The sequence below is a fragment of the Chenopodium quinoa genome, unplaced genomic scaffold (assembly GCF_001683475.1).
Source record: "Chenopodium quinoa cultivar QQ74 unplaced genomic scaffold, ASM168347v1, whole genome shotgun sequence".
In the NCBI taxonomy this organism is placed as follows: Eukaryota; Viridiplantae; Streptophyta; class Magnoliopsida; order Caryophyllales; family Amaranthaceae; genus Chenopodium; species Chenopodium quinoa.
Genome location: NW_018743373.1, coordinates 753,432 through 763,701, shown reverse-complemented (window position 1 = coordinate 763,701; position 10,270 = coordinate 753,432). Strand labels below are relative to the sequence as shown.

The following is a 10,270-nucleotide window of genomic DNA, read 5'->3' as shown; positions in this document are numbered from 1 at the left end:
GTGTGTTCCCTCTACTCATTTTTCCTATAAATACCCCCCTCTATTCTACAGCTCAGGGCACCAAAAATCATTCTCTCTTCCTCTCTTCTACACAAAAATCATTCTCTTCTCTCTCTCTTATATATTCTAAGCCTTAAACCTATATTCCTAACTACATCATTCCTTCCTTAAGCAATCCAAGGAGTTCATACAATACCCGAAGTTCTATACTTAAACCAAGGCGTGAAAGGTATAATAAACTGAGGGTTTTGACCAAATCAACTCTACTTTTTATTTAATTTAATTTTAATTTGATTTATATTTTATTGAAGTTACTAACAATTTATTCATGATTTAGCAATTTTAAGGAATGCGCGTAATGTAATTAATTAATTATTTGATTACTTATTTTATTTTTATATTTTTAGTATCATGATTAGGTTAATTTATATTTGATTTGACTAACAATTTATTATTGAATTGCTTCCAATATTAATGTTTATTCTATTATATTTTTATGATCACCATATTGCATGTTAAAGGGAATATGTAGTTGAAAATCACACCTAATAAGATAATTTGGACAACCGGTTTAGGTTCCTTTTTAATCTTGTTATTAATTGAAGTGATCACTAATTATTAGAATTAGTGTTGCATTAATATTCAACCAATTTTTAGTTTGGAGCAAATTGAATCTTTGTTTGCATGCCTTTGAGATTGCAGTAATCACTTTCACTATAAGAATTGAGTAGAGGCCAATACGGGCGAGTGTGACTCCATGACTCACTTCGTACCATCATCCCCGATCCTCCTTTCGTGGTTCCGAACCATATGAAGTTAGTAATCTCATGGATTATGAATGGGGTGTAACCTTCACGGGTCAATCGTTGTTGCCTATCGTTGTCCCTTTTATAGTGGTTGCCTTTAATGATCCGTGAACGGTTTACAAGTTCCTTAAAAACTTGTTGGCGGCTCCCTACTTTTTCTTGTCCCTAATCGTATAATGTCAATTCTTACTTCCTATGAGTGCCAAGTATATTCACACATGCTTTAACGTAGACGCACTTCAAACGACACCTACAACTACATACATAAAAAACAATTAATTTATTTAAATCGAAATCACATAAAATTTGATCATCACTACAAGGCATGTCCTTACAATCCCTGCTAAAACCAAAATGGTGTAAATCATTTTGATGAGTTATTATTTATTCAAATGTTGCCTTGTGGTAGGTCTGCCCTTCCAATGTCAATCAACCATTTGCTTGGTTGGAATCCAACGTTTAGCAAAGTTTCAACCTACAAAAACATGAAATTAAAAATTGTTAAATTGAACTAAAATATACTTGTATTAATTAATAGAAAAAGGAACTTACTATGATGTTTGCTGACATAACCTCTTCGTATAACGTATTCTTCATGCAAGAGAAGTATGGAGAAGCTTCCGTCGCCCAGAAACACAACACTCATTTGGCCCAACAACCTCAACCTTGAAGTTTCCCTTTAGCTCACTGTGTACGAATTTCAGCATTGGCTTCCAAACCCTTGCCTCAGTGACAACAACCAGAAGTGGCGAGTAGGAGTCCAGAATTATCGCACAATTTAACATGACTTCCCTCAATTAATCCATTACTAATTCCAGTTAGCCTAATTTGTCCACATCAAATCCCCCTCAATCAAACCAATAAATTAGCTTTACCCACATGAATTTTGCACAATTAAACCATTACCCTGAATAATTTAACTTCACTTACCTCAATTAAACCATTACTAGTTCGAGTAAACCTAATTTGTCAACATCAAATCCATCAATTAAAACAGTACTATAAATTACCTCGAAAAATCAGTACTATAACAAGCTAATTTAAAATAGCACTATAAATCAACAACGAAGAACGATTGTAGGAATCGACGAGATAAATTACCTCTTTACTTCCAGAATTGTAATGGCCTTCTCGATCGAGCTATTAATGCTAAATTTTCTTTGCTTTCTCCTTCATTGTTCAATTTCAACCTCTTTTTCCATTAATCTCTCTCCTCTCTTCTGACAAAGTTGCTCACTTTACTTTCTCTCTCCATGGTAAAAAGTTACCTTTTAATTAACGACATTCAATTCATCGTTTCACAAGTCGTTAACTCCACGTCCAAGCCTAAACGTTACCTCCAGCTGGCATCTGACCCCATGTGCATTTTTTTTTATCATTTTTGTACGGATTTCAAGGCAAAGTATTTACGAAATTGTCATTTGATCAATGAAATTCGTTTATCATTTTGAGCAACCGGGGCTCCCTCCTAAATAAGTTAGGTTACTATTATATCCCCTGACATATTAGCTTGAATTTTCTCTTTTAGGTATTGTTTAGTCCGGAAAAAAAGAATTTAAAGCTAGTAAAAGTAATAAAAAGTTGGGCCAAACCTTAACATCAAATGTCATGATTTGCTATTATACAAATACAAATTTAATTTTTTTTTTATTCGTGAGTTGTAAAATACAAATTTCCTAATTAAAGTACCAATTCAAAAATTCCATGATTTGCAAATTCATTTGGCAAACCTTGAAGTAGTCGTTAGTTCGTTACCCGTTAAGCAGCAGCTTCGTAAATCAACTGGAAGGCCTTTTCCACACTAGTTATCAATTCTGACACCGAATTTGCTAATTTTACAGAAATCAAAATCAAATTCAAAATCAATTTGGGATTTCTAAGTATTTTTCTGGGGTTTATTTTGATCGTACCGATTGAAATCAGAGCGAAAGAGAGGAAGTTTGTTCAGATTTGTAATGGGGTTCCTTGTTACATCCCTAATATTCTTGGTGATCGGAGTTATTGCTTCTCTTTGTACCAGAATTTGCTTCAATCGTGGCCCTTCTACCAATCTGTAATCTCTCTTTCTCTCTCCTCTTACTGGATCTTTGAATCTGAATTTGCTCATTTTTAGCTCTGCATTGTTGTTTGATGGTTAATGATTGTTGATGTTCCTCTGTTTTGCTGATTGACTTGTTTAAATTGGGATTTGGGGTTTAATTTTAGGTAATTTGGATTATAACTGATTTTCGTTTTTAGTGGAGTGTTGAATTGATTCGGTACATTGAAGAATGAAGAGTTTTTGTGTTGAAATTATTGTTTAAAAACTTTGATGTATATGATAAGAAATGTGGTTTGCTATGTTTTTGAGATGGATGTTTTTAATTTGATTTGATGGCATTGTATGTGTACAGGAGAGGGTTTGAGATCATATAGTAAGGCCCGGTTTACTTCACCTTAAAAAAAAATAATATTTAGTAAAAATAGTTTGATTTTATGGCGGAGAGGTTTGAATTCATCGAGTAAGTAAAAAAAATGAAGTGATCTTCTGTCGATAAAGATGAGTGGGTGATTGGGGGAAAGAGAATGGATAAGTCATGGCTTGGTGATTGATTTGAAGAAAATTAGATTTGAGTGTGCAAGTTTGTTGGATTGTAGATCTATTATGAGGGGCTTTATTATGCGAGGAATATCTTGGCTCGATTTCACAATTGCACTATGTTTGGATAACAATAGGGAAGGAGAGGGTGGGGAAGGAATAAGAGGGAAGGGAAAGGGAAGTGAGGGGTAGGAGAAGGCGACCTTCCATTTTCCTAGCAAATCTTTCCAGCAATGAAGGGATTTGGTTTATTAAAAGGGGAAAGAAAATGGATTCTCCCAATTCCCTTTTCTTCCCTCCTTGCATTAGGTATCCACTATCCAAACAAAGGATGATGCATCCTTTCTCTTCTTTCCTTTCCAATCCATTTCTCTCTATCCAAACAAAATGTTGATGTTTAAAATATTTCTCTGAGAAGATTTCATGCTCAACAAATCAAGCATATTACGTGCGCGGGAGTTTTTTTTTTTTTGGAGGGGGGGGGGGGGGGCGGGGTGATGTATCACTCTTGTTTTGCACATAACATATGAATCCAAACAAAGACAAATTGACCATAGGAGATGAATAAGTTGGGTGTTGCTATCTACTAGATGAGAAAGAAGATATTTTTTTGTTTTCCTGATAGTTCTACTTTTCAGCTCGCTTGTTTATTGTATTTGACTCTTTTATGTGGCAGGTCACTTAGTTAATTCTAGCAAAGTAAATTGATAACTTCCAAATTGATTTTGGGTGTAATAGGACCTTTTCTCATCCTATGAACCTATGTGATCTACAAATTGTCAAAGCTATCCCTTAGCATTTTTATCTCACTGAACATAATCTGGACTCTGGAGTAGTCTTCTTGTACAAATGATTGTTTTACTTGTTAATGTTGTTAATCTAGTGACTGAAGTATTTTAATTTCTGCAGGTTCCACCTAACATTGGTTATTACAGCAACAGTTTGCTGCTGGATGATGTAAGTCTATTACTTTCCTTACCGGTTAGGTGAATCAAAATATTGCACTGGCTGAGTAACTATGTAAAACCACAAAATGTTGTACCAGCAATTGTATTAGCTTTTTTCTCTATCATATTTGAATGACTTTTGTGCAACCCTATAATTAGGTTGGAAACTTGTGACAAAATGCACTGGAAACTATAAATCACTTCTAGACCTCCATTTGTTCCATGTCATTCGGATATGAAATTTCCTTTCTCTGAGAAAGTTGCTAGTTGTTCTGTAGGCTGAGGTCTGCAGATGGAGTACTAGCAACTGTCATCTCATGTCACCACTTCAAATCTCTCTTCTTATTTTCCACTGGGAAAGACTATAGCTGCTTTGCTTCTTCAATTGAACCATTGGGATAAACAAAATCATGACTATGCCCGAAATGGCTTCAACTCAATGAGGAATATTGCAAAAGTGGGTTTTGTATGGCAAGTTTTTGTTTTCTTGGGAGAGAAGGAAAGAAACACGGGGAGGTGACATAGTGATTCAAATTATCATGACAAATATGTTTCCTTTCGTCCCAGTGTAAGATCTATGGACTATGGAATGATGCCAATTTTCAAGTTTAGTGCATAGCTTTGTTGATAAATGATGAGTACTTTCAAATTTTGGTCAATTGGTGACAGCTTGCAAAAATTCTTACTTCCCTAGAGAGCGAAAGATTTTTTTGATGAACTGCAGGCTGCAAAAAGCATGTGTAACTATCCCCACTGACATCAAGAAATATGATTAGTCTACTTTTCTAAGTAATCTTATCCAAGAGTCTGTTGGAGAAGTTGTCTCCGCTTCTGAGTATTTGCCTTTGTAGACCCCTCAGATCAGATTCTCATTAATTGTTTTGCTAGTTACATTATTTATTTATTTATTAGGCATTGCATGCTCCACTGAAAAGGCCAGCTGTATAACTATAGGGAATGGATGATTACTGCCTTTGTTGGCTAGAAATGCCTAGAATGCAGTTTGAACAATTTACAGTCAAGAGAATTTGGCAGGGGTAATGGTTGATCTTGTTTGATAATCAATTCTGTTGACCTCTATAGTAGTCTGCGTACCATGCGCAGTTCCTTACAGTTATAGACCATTTTTGCTTAGGTTTATTTGACAATGTGTTAGTTCTATTGTGTATTCCATTCAAATCGGAGATGCTGGAAAGCTTTGGAATAACTGTTGATGGTGCTTATGGTTTTGATATCCTTTCTCACTGTTGTAAGTTGTTTATATAAATCTCTATTTGTGTAGGTGGGCTATTGTATATCTTGCGCAGATGAAGCCCCTCACCAACCCTATACTTAATGAAGCAGAGTGAGTTGGGTTTGTAGGTGAAATTTAGAAAGAGTGCTACTCTAGATACCATATGTTACCAGTTTGCAGATTTTCAGAGGAACTCATTAAGAGCGGTGCTCGCAACAATTTCTCATGTGGATTTGTATGTAATCCTATTATTGCAGAGAATAAAAATATTCCTTCTTTTTTGGCTTTGATATCCCCTTGTACTTTTAAGCACCAATCTACTTGCTTGAGTTGGTTTTGTGGATGAAATAAAATCGATTGGTGGATCACAAATATAGGCATGAAAAAAATTTGATGTGCCAAGTTAGTTGGTGTTTGGGCGCATTGATTTAGCCAATTTTAGTTATTTTTGTTGAGCTCCTTTAATTTAAAACCCAATAGGGTTTATTTATACGTATCATTTGATCAATTCCTATTAAAAAAATTAAAACTGAACTTGTCTCCCTTTCTAATTTTATACAACTATATTACTTTCTTATCAACTGATAAGGTAAGTTTTGCAATTTCGGAAGTTTTATTCTCTTTGCAATGGGTTTGTTTGGTTGGGTTGGTACTCAGAGCTACTAAATCAGACAAAAGTTCTGGAGCAGCAGAAGGGGAATGGAATAAAGTGGACATTGGTGAGAGACTTTGATCAACTGAAGGAATTCAGCAGAAACCCTTATGATCAGTATGAAGTCAAATGCATTGTAGAGAAGAGCCCGTTTCTCTGGCATGATCATTTGCGTGTCAAGGACTAAGCTAAGGTTTATGAGGGCTAAACTTTAGTTGATGAATTATCAAACAAGCTGATCGAGTTGTTTTTAACATTAGATTAGATCTGTAGGGGGAGAAGCCATAGGTGAGCAATTGGCACCTGAGCTGGGTCAGGGTGCTAGTGGGGTCAGATCCAAGTTGCAGCCTATGCCTTATATGGCTGTTCATATGAAGATAGAGAAAGAATGGATGATTCATTGTAAGAAGCTAGAGTAAAGATCTAACATCAATTAAATTTGTAGCAGCAAGGAAGAAATTAGAGAACGAGTAGGGTACATTATGAAGCTGAGCACACCAGCAATTTTTTACTTAGTTGTTGCAGATAGTCTGTTGGAAGACAAGCTTCCTTTCCAGAAAAAGAAGCTAGGTGTTAGGTCATATTTATGACAAATAACCTTATCTTATCAAGTCAGCCATTGACTATGAAGTGTTCTTAGAGCAGATGTATTTGTGGGAAACTGGGAATAGCTTTTCTACTTTCTCTAGTCTCGTAGGCTCATATCACTTGAGAGGACACAAAAGATGATCTGCTAAGGAGTTTCAATTTCTTGTAACAGCAGCATAAGGTGGCCTTCATATGCCTACAATATAATGGGAATTTGGTGGTCCATGAAAGTGGCTGATGACCCAATCATCCAATTCGCTCCAACAGACAGGCATGGATAAAGATTGGTCCTCTCTCAGACTTCTGCTGTCATGATAAGCGTAGAAGAGGACCTTTCAGAAGGACGCTCGCTGACCAATGTGTCAGACACAAGCCTTCAATCTATTAGCTATGGTTCCAATCATGTCACATGTCCATCTTTCCTTGCTGTTCTTGAGCATATTCTGTGCATAACATTCTTGATATACTGATTGCTGGTATGATTTGAAATCTTAATATTCATAATTTGATTGAAAATGAGAGCAGATAGCTTGGGGCATAACATACTATTTTCTACCTGAGCTTTCTTTTGGGATATGCTCTGCCAGCATCTTGGTATATTGATGAAGTCACCAAAGGAATGCTGTTCCCAGCATCAGGGAATTTTCAGGTTTTATTGTTGGGATTAGATATTTATTTATTGCATTTCCATTCTTTGATGCTGTTTTTTATTGGAAGGTGTACATAAAACAGTAGTATTTGAAATATTACCTTTTTATATCCAGGGTTAAATATTATTGTCTTGCTTTTCCACTTTTTAACTCTGTTTTTTTTTTTTTTTTATTGAAAGATGTACCTAGAACCTGAAAAATCACCTTTGTATATCTTGTATATCTTGATATTGGCATTCTGCAATGGCATTATAATGGAAAAGCTTTGCTACCCTTCATTGAAATGTTGATGCACTTTTATTCTTTTAGAGCTTGAAAACTGAACTTAATTGTCTCCTTGTTAAAAGCTGTTGACTGTAGACTTGAAACTATTCAGGTTGGTACACATTGATTCTTTTGTCATCTCATTTGATTTCTGATTGTGCTTATTAATTGTTTTTCATTCTTTCTTTCCCCTCTCTGAGCATGATTTTCTATGCTGGTTGGAATGAGCCCTTTGCTTACTGCTTTAAAGTAGAGATTTTTCTGTGAAGTTTCTAATTATATGCTGTTTTGCTATGTTCAGGCATGTCATCCATTGGTTTGGAACTGTAATTTTTATAGCATGGGCTATTTGGATATGATCTGAAGATAGATTCATGGTTTCTATACCACACAGATAATGCCGGCTTCATCTGTTTTCTGTTTATTTCCCATTTTATTTATACACAGAGTCATAGCCTTACAAAATTATGAGATTGGGGTACATTGAATTTGAATTTCAGACTCCATGTTGTATGCATCCTAATTTTTCTGCTTGAGCTCCCCATTTTCTGTCCGCAATCAGTGTATACATGGTTATATTCGTTTGTAAACTTGTTATGGCGCAAAAGAGCAAGGATCATGTTCTTAAAAACTTTTGAACTCCATGTATGTTGTGAAAATATATGGAAGTGGCCTCTGTTGCATTAGAAGCAGAAGAATTCATGCTTCAGAAAGATAGAGTTCACTAATCACTACCATAGTCTGAGAATTCGCTATGGAGACCCACTAAAGAAGATAAGAAATCAATGGGAAGACCATTTAAGATTTCTGCAGCGCTTTGGTGAACTGAAATTTATCTGTACATTCTATTGCACCTTTTCAAGTAAGTATAGAAGTTGTTTAAACTTTTCATGATCATGCTTTATTTGGTGCTGAAATGCTGTACTGAAATTCGTTATGCACGATGAGTGGTAAATTATTGCTTATGCTCCTCACTTCTAAATGAATTTGGTAGTTTTGATATTTGACATACCCTTGCAACGTGCAACTAAATTTTAACTAATAATTCATGGCAGTCTGAAAGATCAATCGCTAAGTTGTATTTGAATGTTTATAGCCATTGGGGCAAGTCTGCGTACAGCTTAACTTTTGTAAGCCCTGCTGGTGGTAGGGGCTGTGTTAAGATAATAGGATTCTAGTTGTTCTGCTGATGCTGCATTTTTTTCCCCTTTTAATATATATTGTATATGCGTTCAACACAAGAAGAATTGTAGATGCACCCCTCTCTGGATGCACTTATTTCTCAAAGGGGGAGGCAGGTACAGTTATGGTGTTTCAACCTAATTTATAGAACATCTAGTTTGGCATTGTTTGGTAGCTTGTTGGATATGCTGTCTAAAAGTAAATTCTTTTGTGTATTAATTATAAAGTGTTAATCGGCTAACATATAATAGATGACTTTGTCAAACATCAAAATTAATAGCTAAAGCTACCATCTGACCAAAAGAATATATGTTGCTATACTTACAACTGGTCGATCAAGCAAGCCAACTTCCAAAAACTAACAAACTGCAAAACAAGCCTTTGTCCAATTACTGTGCAGTACATTAGTAACCGATCTTCAGTTTCAGTTTGTGTTGCTTATATGTTTTAATTTAAACTGTACTCATGTTTATATTTCTGTGCAACTTCATGTATCGTGCTGCATATGCTGAAATTTTGTGACTGCATTCCCAAATACATTTGTTTCTGCTGTACTGGTCAAGGTCCCTTATAGGTTCTTGAAGCCATCCCTAATATATTGTGATTTTATTGTCTACAGGCTTTCAGAACTGCGCATTGTTTCAATCACTCCACTCCAACTGATTTTGAATAGAGTTTACTAGGCCAAAGCTGTGTTAATCCTGGATAGTACCAACCGGTGTAATAATTACTTAAAGTGTTCCCTTGGTATGGTGTCTGGGTTATGTGGAGCCTTATTCCATTCAGATAAGTTTTGTTTCACTTCTTTCTTTTTTTATCCACCTAGATTGAACATACTTAGTATATTCTGTAGTACATATAATTTATATGAACTTGTACTGTAGTTGCATTATTGATAGAAATAGTTAAAGGATAATCAGTCTACCTTGGAAAACATTGGTCTCATTAAGAATATAATTTCTTTCCTTCCAAACGTCATGAACATATGGCTAGAAATGTTGATCTACAATTTGCTGGATTCTTCTTTGAGTCACTAAATGTCAAGGTGAAATTACTAAAACAAGTAAACAACCCTTTCTTTTCATCTATTTTCACACATTACCCTCATTGTTTATTCTTTCTCAAGACCTATCACTGGGATCTTACTGCCTGGGGATCGTGGGGCGCTGACCCTGCTGCGAACATCAGAAAATGGTGGCGGAAATTACTAGTGTCTACAAGATGTATGCTTTAACCCATGGTCAAGTGTGCTGAAAGCCTACTGGTGTCGACACAAGTAAATATCCTTGTGTCCATGTCTCGAACTGGATCATATCATATATATTGAAATACAGTGAAGAACAGTAAAGCTAAGTCTAATTGAGAGAGA

The 10,270-nt window shown here is 35.4% G+C and overlaps 1 protein-coding gene and 1 long non-coding RNA gene across 2 annotated transcripts; one reads left to right on the top strand and one right to left on the bottom strand.

Moving 5' to 3' along the window:
• Positions 1-1,100: 1,100 nt before the first annotated feature.
• On the bottom strand, positions 1,101-2,120 carry LOC110738106. Its single transcript, XR_002514560.1, has 3 exons — positions 1,908-2,120; positions 1,359-1,767; positions 1,101-1,281 (listed from the first exon to the last, which is right to left on the bottom strand). It is a non-coding gene; the product is annotated as an uncharacterized LOC110738106 (long non-coding RNA).
• Positions 2,121-2,505: 385 nt separating this feature from the next.
• LOC110738105 (V-type proton ATPase subunit e2-like) lies at positions 2,506-9,921 on the top strand. Its single transcript, XM_021918474.1, has 4 exons — positions 2,506-2,859; positions 4,294-4,341; positions 5,614-8,581; positions 9,521-9,921. The coding sequence occupies exons 1-3, from the start codon at positions 2,762-2,764 to the stop codon at positions 5,678-5,680; spliced, it is 213 nt and encodes a 70-aa protein (XP_021774166.1). The 5' UTR covers positions 2,506-2,761; the 3' UTR covers positions 5,681-8,581; positions 9,521-9,921.
• Positions 9,922-10,270: the final 349 nt, after the last annotated feature.

What these genes read in the sequence shown, in the direction of transcription:
- LOC110738105 (XM_021918474.1), top strand. Translation starts at nt 2,762, where the DNA reads ATGGGGTTCCTTGTTACATCCCTAATATTCTTGGTGATCGGAGTTATT. An exon ending in CGTGGCCCTTCTACCAATCT is followed by an intron (nt 2,860 to 4,293) that starts GTAATCTCTCTT and finishes TAATTTCTGCAG; the next exon opens with GTTCCACCTAACATTGGTTA. An exon ending in ACAGTTTGCTGCTGGATGAT is followed by an intron (nt 4,342 to 5,613) that starts GTAAGTCTATTA and finishes CTATTTGTGTAG; the next exon opens with GTGGGCTATTGTATATCTTG.